Here is a 19,989-nt window from a genome sequence, read left to right on the forward strand (position 1 = left end):
AAAAAGTAACTCCTTTTTCAATGAGAAACATCAAATGGTTCCAAGCACAAAAAAGAGTTCTTGAAAGAACTTAAAAAAGACTATAAGAATCAAATAAGAGAGATTGAGGAAAAATAGAAAAAAAAAGATCAATCCAAGAAAATTATGAAAAGAAAGTCAACCAACTTGAAATAGAAAATCAAAAACTTAAGGAAGAAAATAATTCCTTGAGAACTAGAATTGGGCAAGGGGAATTTAATGACATTGTAAGACACAAAGAAATAATAAAACAAAATAAAAATAATGAAAAATAGAAGAGAATGTAAAATATCTCATCAGAGAAACAACTGATCTGGAGAAAAGATTGAGGAGAAATAATATAAGAATAGCCAGACTACCTAAAAATTATGATTAACAAAAGAATTTTGATAGAATATCACAATAAATGATCCAGGAAAACTGCCATTGAATGGGATGTCACAATGAAGACTTCTCAGTGTAATTAAGATTTGGGATAAGACTATCCTAAATCTGGTAATAAGTTCAGGAGGTAGAATAAGGGTTAAGTATAGATTTCTGTAAGTTCTTTTTTTTTTTAGTGCCATATATCAGTAGTTAACATTTCTTTAGTTGTTAAGCCTTAGCCTACCTTTTAATCTTATTCAGATGTGCCTTTGCCCCTTGCCCTAAAAGAATCTGACTCCCATTTGTCTCCAGACCCTAGAAAACCCTTAAAATTTTTCAGATTCCTTATCTACTCCCTTTATCTCCCTTTCAAAGGACCTTACTCAGATGCCTTCCAGTCCCCTCCATTATCTATTCCCATTGTCTGTTCAATCTCTCAGACCTCCCAATACATTTGTAAACTATCTTTCTGTCATGATGGCCTGGCTCCACAGTACATCATCTAGCTTGACTGCACATTTTTAATTGCTTCTTTGACATTATCTCAAACAAACTAAGAAATATAGAGATGTATACTATTTCCTTTGTTCTATGGTAGAGTCTCACATTTGAGATTGTGAGCCAAGTGATGGACAGGTGGGAGGGGAATTTACCCATTAGGGCTATTTACCCTGGCTTCCTGCTTCTGTGTCTTTGCCCTCATCAGAGTGTACTGGTGGAGGGACACCCAAATCTCGAGATTTGAAATACTACTACTAATAATAAATTAACTTTCTGTTTCTCCTTGGATACCTCTGTGGTTTTTTTTTTTGTTTTAATTTGAGTAGCATCCCACACACGCTGAAGTTCTAGAACAAGAAGGCAAAGCAGAAATAAAAAAAGAATCCACTAATCACGACCTGAAAGAGATTCCACGAGGAAAACTTACAGGTGTATCATAGCCAAATTTAAAAGCCTGCAGGTTAAGAAGAAAATATTACAAGCAACAAGGAAAAATAATTTAACTATCATGAACCTACAATAAGGATTACACAATACCTAGCAGCTACTATGTGGAAGGATTGTAGGTCTTTGAATACTATGTTTCATAGAGCAAAAGAACTGGGGTTACAACCAACGGTAACTTACCCAGCAAAAATAAGTAAAATCCTGAATGAAAAAAACCAACCAAACAACAACAAAATGGACATTTAGCAGACTGAAAGACTTTCATGTATTTGTGACAAAAACAGCAAACTTAATGCACAATTTGAGATATAAGATCCAGGAGAAATATAAGGTAAATATCAAAGACCAATTATAAAAGACTCAATAAGGTCAAATTGTTTACTTCTTATATATGAAAATGTTATTAGTACTCTTATGACTGTCATCATTATTTGAATACCTTGAAAGAAAAGCTTGGGCTGAGCTTTATAAGATGGGACGATGCTAAAAAAAAATAAAACTGCACAGGGAGACATAAAAAGGAGTAATTAACTCATACAAATGAGGCATGAAAGGAAGAATTGATATAGAAGAAGCTAGTAGGGGGTAAGGCAGGTAGTGCTGGAACCTTAATCTAATCAGGAATGGGTTAAAGAGGGAGCAATATATATATATTTTAGCAGGGTATAAAAGTCTTATAAATTCAGAAATAAGTAAGAGGGTAAGGGGATAGGGTTGGGGGAGAGAATAAGGGAGAGACTCTTAGAGGGGTGGGTAGGTTAAGGAATAGGATGGCAAGGTATCTGGTGGAAGTGAAATAGAGAAATGAGGAAGGATAGGGTAAACAGGGTGAGAAGGTTAGTGAGGAAATATAGGAGGGGGGAGGGAGTAATTACAGCTTAGAATGTGAATGGGATGAATTTACCCATAAAACAGAAATGGAAAGTAGATTAAAAATTTGAATTTGATGATTTGTTTCCTTCAGGAAACACAATAAAAATGAGAGATGGACACAAAGATAAAATAAAGAGCTGGAGTAGAATTTATTATGTAAAAAGAGCAGGAGTAGTAATCGTGATCTCAGACAAAATTAAAGCTAAAATAGATTTAATCTATTTTACTACTGGGAAATAAGGAAACTACACTGTCACCAATATTGTTCGACATTGTTTTAGACCATTTAAAATAACCAAACAGTATAAAATACCTGACAGTATACCTGCCAAAATGGACACAGGTACTATATGAACATAAACATAGCACACTTTTTATACAAATAAAGTCAGATTTAAGTAATTGAAACAATATTTATTGTTCACGGGTAGATAAAGCCCATATAATAAAAAAAAATGACAATTTTACCTATCTGAACTTTTCAATGCCATCCCAATTAAATTATTTAAAAATTATCTTACTGAGTTAGAAGAAATAGTAACAAAGTTCATTTGGAAGAAAAAAAGGTCAGGAATTTCAAAGACACCAAGGGAAAAATGTAAAGGAAGGAGATTCGGCAGTATTAGACCTTAAAGCATATAATAAAGTAAAAGTATTGTTTAAGTGTAAAATGGATAATTTTGATTATTTTAAATTAGAAGTTTCATATATGAATAAAACCAATGTAGTCAAGAAGAGAAGAAATGTAGAAAACTGGGGGAAAAACTTTCATGGACAATCTCTTGGGATGTGATTGTGTTGGAATACTTCTGAGATGTAGGAAATAATGAGGTAGTTGATTTAGAAAAAAACATGGAAAGACTTGAATGTATGAAGGAAGATGCTATCCACCTTCAGTTAAAGAGGTAGCAAGTGGAAATATACATAGTATGATCTTGCATATATGTATATGAATGTATATGTGTTTATATATGTATATTTATAGATATCTATGTATATGTACATATATCCACTTTTAACTGTAGCCTTCTTTAGAATGGGGGAGGGTAGAGAGAGGAAAAGTAATGCAAAAAGTACTCAGCAGACAACCAAAAAAAAAAAAACCACAAGGAAGCAAAGAAAAGCTGGATAGCTTTGAAAACAACATGCATCCCTTGCTGCTCAAGCCATTATGCAGTATTTATTGTATAGGTTTTCTTGAAATGGAAATGTATTGTTTTATATCGAATCCTCTGTTATGTTCTGCTGTGTACATAGAAATTGTCTCCTTTTTTTCTTTTCTCATTTTGTACTTAAGTTAAAAATGAATAACAAATTAATCCAAAAATCACTATTAGTTAGAGAAATGCAAATTAAAGCACCTCTGAGCTACCACCTTGTAACTATTAGATTGGCTAACATTACAGAAAAGAAAAATGACAAATGCTGGAGGGGACAAGGAAAAAATTAAGACACTTTCACTGCTGGTGGAATTGTGAACTGGTCAAACCTTTCCCTAGAACAATATGGAACTATACCCAAAGGGTCAAAAAGCTGTGCATATTCTATGATCCACTGATATTACTACTAGGCCTATATTCCAAAGAAATAAAAGGAAAAGGACTTCTATGCACACAATTATTTATAGTAGCCCTTTTCGTGGTGGCAAAGATTTGGGAATTGAGGGGATGCCCATCAACTGGGGAATGGCTGAACAAGTTGTGACATTTGTTTGTGATGGAATACTGTTGTGCTATAAGAAATGACAAAGAGGATAGGTTCAGAAAACCCTGGGAAGACTTATATGAAATGATATAAGGTGAAGTGAGAAAAATCAGGAGAACATTCTACACAGTAACAGCAATATTATAATGATCAACTGTGGAAAACTTAGCTAATTGATCAATACAATGATCCATGAATCCAAAGTATTAATGAAGAAAAATTCTATCTACCTCCTGAGAGAAAACTGATGATCTCTGAGTGTAGACTGAAGCCTATTTTTTTCATTATTTTTGTTTTCTTTTCCTTTTGCAACATGGCTAAATAATGAAATATGTTCTGCAAGACTTCACATCTACAAATTATATCATATGGTTTGCCTTCTCATTGGATGGGGCTGAGGCTGGAGGGAGGGAGAGAATTTGGAACTCAAAACAAAGAAATGAATTACAAAAGGAAATTCTACTGATCTTTGAAGTCCAGATCAAGTACCACGTACTTCATATATAGATCTCTCTGATCCAACAAACAAGAATAATTCAAAATAATTCAAAATTTAATAAGTAACTGGCTTATCACCTTATTGCTATTTCTCATGCATTATTTTTACACTATAGTTTGTATTCTATCTAGATTTCCCATGCCCTCAAAGAACTTACAATGGCTTTTTTTTTTTATCTTTGGGCCTTGAATCTAGTAGGCATTCAATGAGTAAGGGAACACAGGAAGTGTGTGTGAGAATTCCTTTAAGAAATATTTAAATTGGATTGGGGGGGGGTGTTATTAAGTTTTTTTTTTATTTGAGACTTAGAAGACCTGTCTTCTAGATCCAGCCTTGCCTCTAAGTTAGTCAGTTTTGTTCTTTCCTGACATAAACAGGACCTATGCTCTCAGTGTTAGCTTCTCAGTCCTTGGTATTTCAAAGCTGCCAAGCCTCCAGCCTCAGTGAGAGAGCACTGATGAGATTTTATACTTTCTAACTACTCTGAAACCTTAATGGGGAAAGTAGGATGAAGCCCATGAGGCAGAATTTTTAATTTCTTTCCCTCTCTAAAGTCTAACCATTTTTGGATGAAACTGAGGAGGTAGCAGGACTTCAGAATGAATGGTGCATCCCTTGCTGTTGTGTTGTTCAAATCAATAGAGCAGGAGTGGGGAACCTGTGGCTTCGAGGCCACAGGTCCCCCACCCCTGCACTAGAGTTTGCTCTATGCTTGTACAGCTGTGGGACCTTTCAAATCAAGCTCTGAGGACAAAAAGGGAAGAATGCTTCCTTGATCACTAGGAGTGCTCTGGGGCCTGAGAGATTCTGGTTTATGAGTTCTCCACTTGTGCTTGGGGTTTGTGGATATCATCACCTCTCTCCCCACTTCTGAATGCCCAGGGCTTTCCTTCTTCTGCTTAATCAGTCCCATGGAGCTCAGCCTAGGATCAAATAATCATACCTGATTAGAACTAGAAGGCACCCAAGAGATCACCTCCCAATGCCTCATTTTGCAGCAAATGAAACTGAAGCCCAGAGAATGGATGGGACTTAGTTAAGAAAATGCAGCAAGTCCATGCTGGGGCCATGTCAGTGCAGCACTTTTTCGTATGTATCTCCCTATTTCTTCTTCTTCTTCTGGGTTTTCTGGCCCCCAGGGAGAAGAAGCCAGGACCTGAAGAGAAGGCTAGTGTAGGGTTGATGTTCTATATGGGGGTTGTGCTCTCTGGGGACAAGGGGAACTGGTGTCACAAGCCAGGTATTTGTGGAGCAGAGGTGCCCTAGGGGCCAATGAGTGTAATAGGGAGGATCAGTCTCTTAGAAGGAAGCTTCACTGAGTGTAAGCCCTGTCTCAACCCTACTTTTGCCTCATTTGACCTCTAGATGACTGATATAAATTCTTGTTTCCCCACAGTAGCAAGTGTGGAGTTCCTGCAAGGAGTTCCTTTCTAGGAAGATGAGATGTGGTTATTGTATGAGGTAGGTAGCTGGGTTGAAGGTCTGTGGTCATGCTGATTAGGATCTCAGTTTGGAGGCATCTTAGATGTTACCTTTGACTTTATATTTCTGGGATACAGTGATGTTTCTAGACATGGATTCTTGGCCCCATCACTTTTCATTTCTGGGCCTCTGTCCCATCTGTAAAGTGAGGGGATTAGCACTGGTGAGTGGCAGGGACTTCTTTGTAAGCACTAATAAGCAAGGTGGCCTTAAGCAGATCTCATTTTGACTCCAAGATTCTTTCCCTAGGTTTGAAGGACCATTTATGGTTATTTACTCCAACTTTTCACTTATTATAAGAACTCCCTCTAAGTCTTTCTAGATGTGTGGCTACCTAACATTTGCTTGAATTCTTTAACTTATAGGAATTCACTCTCAAAAGCTAATGCTTTGGGTACACAACTCTGTTAAAGAAACTTCTTTCTTTGACTGAACTGAAGTATGTCACCCTTTAACTTCTTTCCTCTCCTCAACTTGTTTAAAAAATATTTTGGTTAACTGCATTTGAGCATAATGGATTCCCTTTGCAACCCTATGCATTTTATTTTGTTTATTTAAAATCATTATTCTGAGAAGGGGTCCATGGGCTTCACCAGATTGTCAATAGAATCAATTACATAAAAAGATTAAAAATCCCTAACTGTCTTAAAAACATGTAGGAAATAATCCTAGTTTCTATTATTATATCATTTATATGGCAGGGTGTCCTGGCCATGTGGGTCTTAGAATAATACACTTTCCAATGGATGTTGCAGTATTGTTTTTGATTTGATTCATTTTTTCAAGGAAATGAGAGTGATAAGAATAGAAAACATCTACCTCAGATACCAGTTTTTCTATTGGTCCTTTAGCCCTATCAGTGACTGACTCTTGCATGGTGCTAGCTGCTGACTAAAAAGACTGGGAAAGTTCATTATTTCATTATAATGTGACTCCCTCAGACAGAGAAGGGGTTATGAAGGGAATTCAGCATGTGAAACACAACAAAAGCAGCTTAAAAGGCAGTTAGTGTAGTGCAGTAGAGAGGTCAAGTGATTTGCCCAAGGTCACACAGGAAAAAAATGACAGATTAGAGACTCAAACACAGCTCCTGCCATTCCAAGTCAGTGCAAGTCTTTTTGAGTCACATTATCTCCACTGTGGAGTTTAAGAAACTAACTTTTTAATGGCCTACCTCACAGGTGTATTGTAAGGAAATTACTTTTAAATCAAGCTTCACAGTTTACAATGTGACCTGTTATTATTGAACTATATATTAAAGTTAATATTATCATTTTAAGGAAAATGAGGAGCTCCTAGAAGCTGATGAACGTGGCTTCAGTTTGGCAAAATTCATGCTGAATATGAGAGAAATGTGATTCTAGATTACATTGAGAGGCATAGTATTCGGAACACAGGGTGTAATGGTGACACTGTTTTCCTAGCCTGATGACATCTGTAGTATTGTGTGCTATTTTGGGATATTAGGGGCAACTAGATAGAGTTCCAGGACTGGAATTAGGAAGACCTGAGTTCAAATCTGGCCTCAGCTACTTACTAGCTGTGTGACCCTGGGCAAGTCACTTAACATTGTTTGTCCCAGTTTCTTTATTTGTAAAATGAGCTGGAGAAGGAAATGGCAAACCACTACAGTGTCCTCACCAAGAAAACCCCACATGTGGTCACAAAGCGTTGGACATGACGGAAATGACTAGATGGGGAGTCATCTTTCCTACTGTGGCTCCCACGTGGTCCCCTATTTCTACTGGGAGCACATGGCTGTGGCCAAGTTGGCATGTGCTGGTGCTGATTACATGCCCAGTAGCCTCTACAGCTTAATTGGCTCCTCCACTGTTGCGGACAGACAAGGACACGGGATATTATGCTGGTGGATCAGTCAACAAGCGTTCATTAATAGTACCTAGTAGTTAAATAGCGCTTCAAGGTTTGCAAAGTGCTTCACAAATACAACGCAGCACTATAACAGGACCTACCACAGCATAACCCTGGGAGGCAAGTGCTATTATCATCCCCATTTTAAAGATGAGAAAACTGAAATAAATAGATGTTAAGTGACTGGCCCAGGGTCACATAGTTAGGAATTTCTGAGGAAGGATTTGAACTTAGGCATTCCTGACTCCCAAGTCCAACATCCTAACCACTGTGCGCCTTAGCTGACTCCGTGTCCTACGTGCCAGGCACCATGTCAAGTGCTGCCAATACAAAGAAAAGGAAAACCCCAAACCAAAAAATGTAGTGTCATAATTTCTACTTTCCTGGAGATACAGGGGGAAAAGAGTAAGTCACAATTGATAAGGAAATGAAAAAATGTTACAAATGCTTTTTCTCCACTCCCAATGGAATGCTGCTTTCCAATTAGAGTGGACATATCTCTGACTTGAAGCCACCCTTTTGCTCTCCACAAAGCCTCAGAGATCTGCCATTTCTTATCCATATCTGCTTTCACTATGCAGAATAACTTATACTGGGAAATGTGTACCCTGTGCATCCACATTTGTTTCTTTGGACAGCTCCCTTTTTTCTTCCGCATTGAACTTATTTGTGTTTGTCATAATTTCACTTTTGGCAGCTTCCTTTTCCCATGGGGCTGATTTCCTATGAAGAATTTTGAGCCATGGAAATCTATACACATTTACATACACATACTTACATGCGCATGTGTATAGATGCAAATATATGTATTTGTATGTATGTGTCATTCTTGTTGCTCGGCCATTTCAGTTGTGTCTGACTCTTCATGACCCCATTCAGGGTTTTCTTGGCAAAGATACTATAGTAGTTTGCCATTTCCTTCTTCATCTCATTTTACAGATGAGGACCTGAGGAAAAGTGGGAAAAGTTACTTGCCCAGGGTCACACATCTAATAAGTGTCTGAGACCAAATTTGAACTCATGAAGATGAGTCTTCCTGACTTGGTGTCCTATCCACTGAGCCACCTAGTTGCCCCATGCATGTATATGTAAACATGGATATGTCAGGTTATGCATGTATGTATTTTGCATGTATATGTGTATGTATGTATGTATGTGGGTAGCTAGGTAGTTCAATGAATACAGTACCAGGCCTGGAGTCAGGAAGACTTATCTTTCTGAATTCAAATCTGACCTCAGACACTTATTAGCTATGTGACCTTGGCAAAGTCACTTAATTTCCTATTTTCTAAGTTTCCTTAGATATATATTTTAAAAAAGGAATGTGACTAGATGATTTCTGAGGTTTCTTCTAGCACTAAATCTATGATACTAAGATTCTATGACCTATAACATGAATATAAGTGATACTCAAAGGAGATAGTACATGTAAGGTACTTTGCAAACTTTAAAATGTCATGTAAAAAGCAAATCCTATTATTATTACAATTGTTTAGACATAGAACAATGCTATAGAAATGCATGTTCAAAACAAAGGAAAGGTATTTTCACTTCCCTTCCCCGCACCTCATTTTAGTTTTCTAGACTATGACTAAATAAATTTTTTTTGGTTTTACCTATAGGAAGGAATTCTTTCCAGTGATGCTGGATCCACGTCCAACCACACATCGTTGCCTCCTGCCACCTTCTTCCTCATGGGCATCCCAGGCCTTGAGGAAGTGCACCTCTGGCTGGCAGCCCTACTCAGCACTATGTACACTATGATTCTTATGGGAAATAGCCTCATCATGACTATGATCTGGATAGACCCTGCACTTCATGAGCCCATGTATTATTTCCTATGTGTCCTGGCTACTGTGGACATCATTATGGCAACATCTGTGGCCCCAAAGATGCTGAGTGTCTTCTGGTCAGGCAACGGCACCATCGGCTTTACTGCCTGCTTCACTCAGATGTACATTGTCCATACAGCCACAGCCATGGAGTCAGGGCTACTGCTAGCCATGGCTTTTGACCGCTATGTGGCCATTTGCAAACCCCTGCATTATAATACCATTCTCACACCACAGAAAATTCTGGGCATTAATGCAGCCATTGTGTTGAGAGCCACCATTGCTTTAATGCCTCTGAGCTGGATGGTGAGTCATCTTCCTTATTGTGGCTCCCACATGGTCCCCCATTCCTATTGTGAGCACATGGCTGTGGCCAAGCTGGCATGTGCTGACTACATGCCCAGTAGCCTCTATAGCTTAATCGGCTCCTCCATTGTTGTGGGTATTGATGTGACCTTCATCACTACCTCCTATATTTTGATCCTTCAAGCAGTATTTAATCTATCTTCCCAGAATGCTAGACACAAAGCACTTAGCACTTGTGGCTCCCATGTAGGGGTCATGGCTCTCTACTATTTGCCTGGTTTAATTTCTGTCTATGTGAACTGGATGGGGAAGGATATGGTGCCTATGCATACTCAGGTGCTATTAGCTGACTTATACCTAGTTATCCCACCCACCTTGAACCCTCTCATCTATGGTCTGAGAACTAAGAGAATCTGGGAGCGAATGAGAAATCCATTGGTCACCAGCTTCCCTGGTTCCCTTTGTGAACTCCCAAAAGGAGGGCAGACCTAAGTAGGTGTTTATAATGGGAAACATCCACAGAAGGAGTTTAGGCACGGGAGTAAGCAGGGATTTTGTAAAGTTGCTTTCACATCATTTTTTCTCAATGGGGCTGGTCTTCTATATAGGTAAGGATGATTATCATGCAGTGTGGTTGGAGGTGTACAAAAGTGTCCCAAGGTTTCTGACTTGCCATTGTGGGTACCTGAAATTCTAACATTATAATTTCTTTCTGTATTTTGAAAGCTTGTTTATCATAAAAAAAATCTGTTTAAAACAAAACAAAACAAAACAAATACCCCTGGCAGAAATTTAAGAGAGAAACTTGATAAAGCTTTGTTTATATAATATCTTCCTATCTTGAGAGGTAAGTAACATGCCGAATTTGTTGCTACCAAATAGCTCTCTTACGTCATATCCTGACAGCTAAGATTCTTGACCTTTTTGGGGGTATGGGGAATCATTAAGGTTTCCATTGACAGTATGGTAAACCTAAGGATGATTTCTCAGAATATGTTTTTTTGAAGTATAAAATAACATATATAGGATTACAAAAGAAATCAATTATATTAAAATAATTATTTTTTTTTTTGCCATTTCACATTCACAGACATCTTGAAACCTCTCCATGGATGCTTTAGGGAGGTCCATGGGCCCATACTGAAAACTGCTGTCCTATAGGGTGTTATTACATGCTACTAAAAGCTCACTTTGCTTTTAAGAAAAGCTGTTTAGTGGTTTCTGTCCAGTATAGGCATATTCTACTAAAATGAACATTGCAGATCTTTTGCATATGGTATGGAATGGAAAAGCATTTATTAAGAACTCACTGTGTTCCAAGCACTGTGCTAAGGGCTGGGGATACAAATCAAAAATCATGACAGAACCTATGCTCATGGAACTCATGTTCTAATTGCAAATGATCTAAATGAACTAAATGTCTAAATGGAAAGATCAAGTGTTACTTAGTTCTTGCAGACAAAGAAAGAAACAGAGCGAATGACAAGGTCTAGAAGACCTTGTGAAGCTATTGTGAAACAGATGAACCCTCATCGAAAGGATAGTGAGTCCTACCTTCCAATAAGAAGCCTGCCAACTAAAGCCAGAATTACCACTAGCAGCCATGCCAGGAAGCTTCAGACCTTCCCTTCCTCAAAGCAACCCCACTGCCTAGTTCCCATGAGGTACCAGATGCCTATTCTCAATTGCATTCTGACTGCCACCAACCTTCCCTATCTGTTAGAGGTATCCCAGAACCCCAGTCCACTCTATCCCTTGGACCTCCAATCCTCTTGGTTATGTACCATCTTCCATGTCATAGCTACCCAAGATCCTTAGACTATTACCATTTGATTAGCTACTTCACCTGAAAGAACAACCTGGCCTTTCCATCTCCTATGAACTAAACCTTCCTTTATGCATTCTCATCTAATCAGAATGTGAACTCCTTGAGGTCAAGAAGGGTCTTTATTTTGTATTTGTATCTCTAGCACAATGCTTGGCATGAGTAAGCACTTAATAGATAGTTTCCCCCCCCCCCCATTCCATCCTGTATTAAAAAAAGTCTTCAATTTCAGCTGGACAAATTCCTGGTGGAATTCTGCTTAATGGAGCCAACTTTTCTATGACTAGGTAGATAAACACTAGGGAATTTCCTGAGGCATTTACAAGTTAAATGACCTATCCAAGTTCACCTAGCTAATAAATATCAGAAAGACTGTTTAAATTCTACTTTTGTCCCCAAGGTCATCAACACACTCTCTACACAAAGCTGCCATTTCTGCACAGTACTCAATATTACCAAAGACTAGGTCATTATCCTGGGACCTGTCTATCTTTTTGTGTTTCTGTATGTGTGCATGTGCATGTGTGTTTTCTTTGTCTACTTCATAAGCATGACAAAACAGATTTTAATGGTAGTTCTGTTATAGAAAATGCCATGAATGAAGAAGAAAAAAGAAAAGTGCTTGGTGATGAAAAAAGGAGCCTTTAGAAAGAGCCACCAAGTACTGGTACTCTCTAATTAATACAAAATTATCTTCAAAGTCTCTTCACTGGCATGTATAACAATGTGAAGGATTGATCAAGTATCCGTAATGGAAAAACAAAGTGCATGAAAAAACATATGAGCCAGACAGTACATGCAGCTGGATGAACAGTTCATCTAGTGTTTGTATTGCATGTGTGTGTAATTAGGGACAGCTGTTATAGATGGATAATGTATCTTCATTTGAATAGGAGAAGGTAATCAATCTGGATTACACTTGGGAATTTGTCCATTACTTTCAAGCTTTCCCTGCTGCTCTTTGTGGGGGGGAAAAAGCCATTTCTTTAATGCCGATATTTTCCTAATAAAGCTACATGATCACAAATAATGGAAAATTAGGATCTCAAGATAAAAATGACCCAATACATGTAATAAGGCTGCAACATATCATCGGTGATGACTGGGATAAAAATGGCATGAGATATTATGTAAGATACATGATCATCATGGATGATGGATGGCTAACTTATGTGTTATAACAATATTTCCCTAGGATGCTAAATTGAAGGAAAGTTCACCATTGTGTTTGGTCATACATCTATGGAGGATATTTGTTGCATGGCAGGAAGGCAGAGGAGGAGAACTGCACAAGAATCCCACAGAATTTTTAAGGTTGTTCTAAAACTATTGCAGGGTGTATATTGCATTACTGGTTTTATTTACATCATTCTGAATCAGTTCACACAAGTCTTCCTGTGTTTCTCTGAATTCCTCACATACATCATTTTTTAATGGAGCAATATTTTATTGCAATCATGTAGTACATTTTTCCCCAGCCATTTCACCATAGATGGGCACACACTATATGAAGAGTAGTATCCTATATCCAAAAGGGTGGTTATAAATACTTTGGTGTTTCAGTGAATTTTCTGGCATATTTACAAAATATTTTTAAAAATAGTTGAACAATTTATAGCTCCACTAGCAGTATATCAGTGTGCCATTCATCCTGCAGCTGCTTTTATATCTTTTTTCCATCTTTTGTTATTTTTGCCAATATTTGGAGGTAAGGTGAAATTTTCGAGTTGTTTTTATTTGCATTTCTTTTATTATTGATTTGGAGCAAGCTTTTACATGCTTTATGAGAGTTTTAAACCATTTTGAAATGTTCGTATTTTTTATTTCTATATCAGGGAATTGACTATTGGTCTTACATATTCCATATGTGTATTATATTCCATACAGAATTTCATCAGAAATATTTGATGCATTATTATAAGCTATTTTGATCAATTTTATGCCAGTAAAACTGACAATATACACGAAATGGATGAATATTTACAAAAATATAAGCCATCTAGATTAACAGAAGAGTAAATAGAAAACTTAATTAACCTTATTAGAAAAAAAATGAACATGACATAAATGAACTTCCTAAGAAACAAGTCCCCAGTACCAGAAGCATTAACAAATGAATTCTACCAAACATTTTGATTACATGAAATTAAAAAGGTTTTGCACAAAGAAAACTAATTAGCAAAAGCCAAAGTTAGAAGGAAAACAAGAAACTGAGAAAATTTTCTAGCATATTTCTCTGATAAAGGCCTCATTTCTCAAATATACAGGGAATTGAGCCAAATTTATAAAAAAAAATATGAGCCATTCTACAACTGATAAAGGGTCTAAGGATATGAACAGGCAATTTTCAGAAGAACTCAAAGCTATCTGTAGTCATATGGAAAAATGCTCTAAATCAATATTCATTACAGAAATGAAAATTAGAACAATTCTGAGATACCACGTCACACTTATCAGATTGGCTTACATGACAGAAAAGGAAAATGACAAATAATGGAGGGGAAATAGAAAAATTGAGAAGCTAGTACATTGTTGGTGGAGTTAAGAACTGGTCCAACAATTCTGGAAATAATTTGAAACTAGGCCCAAAGGCCCAAAGCAATACCACTATTATGTCTGTATTCCAAAGAGATTGAAGAAGAGGAAAAAGGACCTTGTTATTTAGTCATTTTTTCATTTGTGTATGAGTTTTCATGACCCTATTCGGAATTTTCTTGGTAAAGATATTGAAGTCATTTCCTATTTCCTTCTCCAGCTCAATTTACAGATGAGTAACCAAGGAAAGCAGGGTTAAGTGACTTGCCCAGCATCACAAAGCTAGTAAGTGTATGAGGCCAGATTTGAACTCAGCAAGATAAGTCTTCCTGACTCCAGGCCCAGTACTCTTTCTACTACTTTACCTAGCTGCCTTGTAATATTATTAGAATGGGATTTTTCTTTCTATTATTTTCTCCTCTATGTTGTTGTTGTTATTATATAGAAATGGTGACAATTTCTGTGGATTAATTTTATTTCTTGATAATTTGTTAAAGCCATTACTAATCTCAATTCGTTTTTTGGTTGATTCTCTGGAATTTTCAAAATAAACAATAATGTGAATTTATAAATAGTTTTGTCTCCTTTGCTCATGTTTATGATTTCAATTATATCCTCTTATATTTTTCTCTTGCTGTCATTCTTGGAATCATATCAAGTTATAGTAGGGGAAGCAGAACCATCTTTGCTTTGCCCTTATTTATTTATTGGGAAAGTTTGTAGTTTTTATCCATTGCAAATAATGCTAACTTTTGATTTTAAATGTATTAAGGGCCCTTCCATGGCTATTTGTTTAGTCAGGCAGAAAGAGTGTGCTATGTTTTGTCAGAGTCTTTTTTGCAACTTTTTTTTTCAAAGTTGATAAGCATGTCATTTATATCTTTATTTGGGCTAAGCCAGCTGCTTTTCCCTTTTTATCTCCACATCTTAGAATTCCTTTTTTACTCTTAGAGAATGTCCATTAATTAGGGAATAGTTGAACAAATATGAACAAAGCAAATGAATTGAATGGAATAGTATTGTGCTGTAATAAATGGTGAAGAGGTTGGTTTCAAAGAAACCTGGAAAGACTTGTATGAACTGATGCAGGAGGAAGTCAGCAGAAACAAAAGATCAGTTATATAGTAATCATATTTCAAAGACAAATAACTGAAAGACTTAAGAACTCTGAGCAATATAAAGATGAAATCATGATCCCAGAGGATCATTGGTGAGATGTTACCTAACATATTTTGGCACTTGGATTCCACAGTGGATAGAGCACTGGATCTGGAATCAGGAAGACTCAATTTTCTGAGTTCAAATCTGCCCTCAGACACATAATAGCTGTGTAACCCTGGGCAAATCACTTAATCCTGTTTGCCTCAGTTTCCTCATCTGTAAAATGAGCTGAAGAAGGAAATGGCAAACCACTCCAATATCTTTGCCAAGAAAACTCCAATTGTGGTCACAAAGAGTTGGACACAACAGAAACAACTAAACAAAAAATGTCACCTAATTCCTGAAAGTGAGGTGATGAAATTCAGAACTATATATATATATATATATATATATATATATATATATATATATATATATATATATATATATATATATATATACATATATATGTATATATATATATACATATATATATAAATATATATATACATATATATATGTATATTCATTTATTTTTTGAATCTGGTCAATTTGGGAATGTGTTCTGCCTGACACATATAGGTGTATTTAGCATGAAGGGTTTTTTTTGTTTGTTTTTATGGAGGAGTGGAAGGAAGAGAAAATATGGTTTTGTTCATCAAAATTAAATTAAAAAAAAAGAAAAAACCCCAAGAATTCTTAGCCTTTTTCTAAGCTCAGCTTAAACAACCCCTTCCACATAAAACTTGTCCTGGTTTCTCCTGCTGCTGGCGCTCTACTTCCCCTTCCCCATTATTTGTATTTTATATATCCTATGTATATAGTTTAGTAGCAGGGTTGTTCAGGTGAATCCTCAGATATATCCAGGCTTCCTGCTACCTTCTACATGTGGTAGCATTTTTGTTAACAGTAACAAAAATGTAAAACAAGAGAAGTCATAGTATTGGTTAGAGATAACTCTAGTAGTAATCTTTCTTAGAACTGCCTCATTGTTTAAATATTCATCTATCTCTTCTAAAATGTCTGGAACCAACAATTTAGGATGTCAGTTAAAGTCCCTTCTTAGGATGTCTTCTTTGCTTTCTTTCTGTTTCTTGTACAAGATACCTCTCTCCTGACATAATGCATTTTCATGAATTATTTCACATACCTAGAATTCTGTCCCTTCTTATTTCTGTATCGTGGTTTCCCTGGCTTCCTTCACATCTCAAAGCAGAAGATAAACTTCTCCTTCCTATAAGAAACCTTTTCTAGCCCTTAATTTTGGTGCCTTCTCTGCACTGATTATTTCCAATTTATCATGTATATATCTTGTTTTTACATAGTTATTTGAATGATGTTTCCCACATTAGCTCCTTAAGCACAGCGACTGGTTTGTTGTTATTGTTGCTGTTTTCCATTCTTGGTAGCCCTAATAGAAAGTGCCTGGCACAGAACAGATGCTTTAAAATGCTTATTGACTTGACTTGACAAAATACCTTCTCCACAAAACAAAAGTTAGACTCAGTTCTCTCAAAAAGTCTCCCAAAGATGATGGTTAACTGTCCAAGGCTCTGTAGGAATGAAATCCTCCTTGTATTCTATGCACCTCACATAGTCTCTCTGCCATGACTCACCAGGATCTTCAAACAGAGGCTGTTTGTGACATCAGTCCTTATCATTAAGTCTCTGGCTCTTCAGGTGTTCTTGGAAATGTAGGAGCATTAATTGGCCAGGGCTTGCAAAGGGTTTTTTCCTTATATAAATAGGAACCATTTAACTTCAAATGGAATTGTTACTGAAGATTTATCTTGTGACTCTCACACAGATTATGGGGCTTGTGTCAACATGGGAAAAGCCAGTAGAGGAATAGAAACTTTACAGGTATAATTGAGTACACCTATCATCTGGAAGCATCTGTAGAAATAGCCCTGGCAGGATTGCTGTCCTTGCCTTTGCTATTTATTCAAGATCTAACTACCCACAACAATTTATAGCCTTTAATAAACATCATTAGAGTCCATATGAGTTATGGATCAGATTTTGCTTTCACTTTTTAGTGATATGTGAAGGTAATAATTACTATATTAGTATTAATTCAGAAAGTATTTACTTCTGATTGTTAGAGAACAACAGAATTATTTGATTCTAAAGGCGATCAAATACTTCTGCTCATTTTCCAACATTTAACAAGAAGAATGAATGCTGTCAGGTGCCCCTCAGCAGGTGCTTTCGTATGAGGGGCATATTCATCTAGGTCTATAGTAATCTCTGTAGAACAGAAGTCTCTCTGGCAGGAAGTAGAGGATCCATAGAGGGGGAGGGGTAGAGGGCAGAAGAGAAATACCATAGGCCAATAATTCTTACTTTTATACAGACCCAATAATGTAATTTCATTACTCAAAGCCCTTTTCCAAACAAATGAAAACATGACTAAAATATTTGCTTGAAATGTACAGTGTGAGAAAGGTACAGGATGTGATATGATGAGGCACAAAGGTGGAATGGAGCCATATCATACAAAAATTTAAAGCCCAAATTAGATTGGTTATGATCAAGAAACATTTCCAGAGTATAAGGAGAAAGAGTTTGGATTTTGGAGTTAAAGGATTTTGGTTTTAATCCCAACTCTTCCAATTACTACTTGTGTGATATCACTTCACATTTTGGGTCTCAGTTATCTAACCTGTAAAATGATCTCTAATTAATCTCATGTTATGATGTTATTATTTCATTTGCCAACCAGGTGAGGCCCACTTCTCAAAATGCAGAGAAATCCAAGCTGAGTTGAAAGCAGAACAGTTTTATTAGGAGGAAAGACAGACAGTAGTGCAAGGTACACAGGAGTCCATAGCCCAGGAGAGGCAGGGGAGATTTATAATTGAAAACCACAAAGGGGAGGTTCAGGGAGAAGTTGGGCAAAAGAATGTACAATCTTTCCCAGGAACAGGTGGACACAGAAGCAGGGTGCTTTGTAGGAACAGTTGACTGCAAGTCTGGTTTGGGCCAGCTTTTTTTTTTTTTTTGGGGGGGGGTGCACAGCTCAACAAGGTAAGCCAGCAACCACCAACAAAGACTTTTGAGAGTGAGCAAAACTTTGAGTCACTGCAGTCTCCTTATTGGTTCCTTGTAGCAAACAGGTTTACTCTGCATCTAGTGCATTGACCTGGTAAGGTAACTCAAATAAAACAGACATGTTAATCTCAGGGGCACTTCCACATGTTTATTGCTATCTATTTATCATTATTTACACAGTTCTGCATGCCTGGAATGCCTTTCCTGTATTTCTTTTGGTTGAAATTTTGCCATCTCATCCATGAAGCCTGCCTTGATTCTCTAGCTAAAAGTTTTCTAAATAAATTTGTAAACCATTTATTAGACTCTTTATTTAGTACTTTGTTATTTCTTTTATATACTTATTGACTTTTTGGATTATAGTTAGTTGTTTGTATTTTATGTAGGCATCAAGATGCTGCTGACTTTTAAGAGCTTATGATAGTTAATTCATCTTTGTATACACATGCTGACCTTAAACTGAGGAGATACAATGAAAAAATGAAAATAGTTTTTTAAAAGACCAATTTGAGATTTTAATGTTTTTTTTTTCTAAATTACATTTAAAAAAAAATTTTGAAGTCTGCTTTTTAAAAAAATAAGTTCTAAATTCTCTCCCTCCTTTCTTCCCCAGCCCCCTCTTTGAGAAGGCAAGCAATTTGAAATAGGTTATACATATGCAGTCGTGCAAAATATTTCTGTATTAATCATGTTTTAAAAGAAAACACAAACAAAAAAAGAAACTAAAAAATGTAAGCTTCAATCTACATGTAGACACTATCAAATCTTTCTCTGAATGTGGATAGCATTTTCCCTTGTGAGTCCTTCGGAATTTTCTTGGATCATCGTACTGCTGAGAAGAGCTAAGTCTATCAAAATTGATTATCACACAATGTTGCTGTTACTGTGTACAATGTTCTCCTGATTCTTCTCATTTCCTTTTGCATCATTTCATGCAAGTCTTTCCTGGTTTTCTGAGAGCATCTTGCTTATCATTTCTTATGGCACAATGGTATTTCATCACAATCATATATTACAACTTGTTCATCCATTCCCCAATTGATGGGTATCTCCTCAATTTCTAATTCCTTACCACCACAAAAATAGCTACTACAAATATTTTTGTACATATAGGTCCTTTCCTTTTTTTCTCTTTGGGATATAGAACTAGCAGTGGTATTGCCCTAATAGAGAAAATATACTTAGGAGTTACAAATATCATCTTCACATGTAAGAATATAAACTGTTTAATCTTATTGAATTCCTTATGATTTCCCTTTTCTATTTACCTTTTTATGCTTCTCTTGAGTCTTGTATTTGAAAGTCAAATTTTCTATTCAGCTCAAGTCTTTTCCTCAAGAATGCTTTGAAAGTCCTCTATTTCATTAAATGTTTATTTCTCCCCCAAAAAGATTATACTCATTTTTGCTTGGTTGCGATTCTTGGTTGTAATTCTAGCTCCTTTGCCCTTCAGAATATCATATTCCAAGCCCTCCAATCCTTCAATACAGAAGCTGCTAAATCTTGTCTTATCCTGATGGTGGCTATGGTAACAG

The 19,989-nt window shown here is 36.5% G+C and overlaps 1 protein-coding gene across 1 annotated transcript; it reads left to right on the plus strand.

Moving 5' to 3' along the window:
- Positions 1 to 7,584: 7,584 nt before the first annotated feature.
- On the plus strand, positions 7,585 to 10,392 carry LOC110195145 (olfactory receptor 52I1-like). Its single transcript, XM_020967777.1, has 2 exons — positions 7,585 to 7,722; positions 9,385 to 10,392. Exons 1-2 carry the CDS (start codon positions 7,585 to 7,587, stop codon positions 10,390 to 10,392), a joined length of 1,146 nt encoding a protein of 381 aa, XP_020823436.1.
- The last annotated feature ends 9,597 nt before the right edge of the window (positions 10,393 to 19,989 follow it).

This window comes from Phascolarctos cinereus, unplaced genomic scaffold, assembly GCF_003287225.1.
Source record: "Phascolarctos cinereus isolate Bilbo 61053 unplaced genomic scaffold, phaCin_HiC Scaffold_726;HRSCAF=1367, whole genome shotgun sequence".
Taxonomy (NCBI): Eukaryota; Metazoa; Chordata; class Mammalia; order Diprotodontia; family Phascolarctidae; genus Phascolarctos; species Phascolarctos cinereus.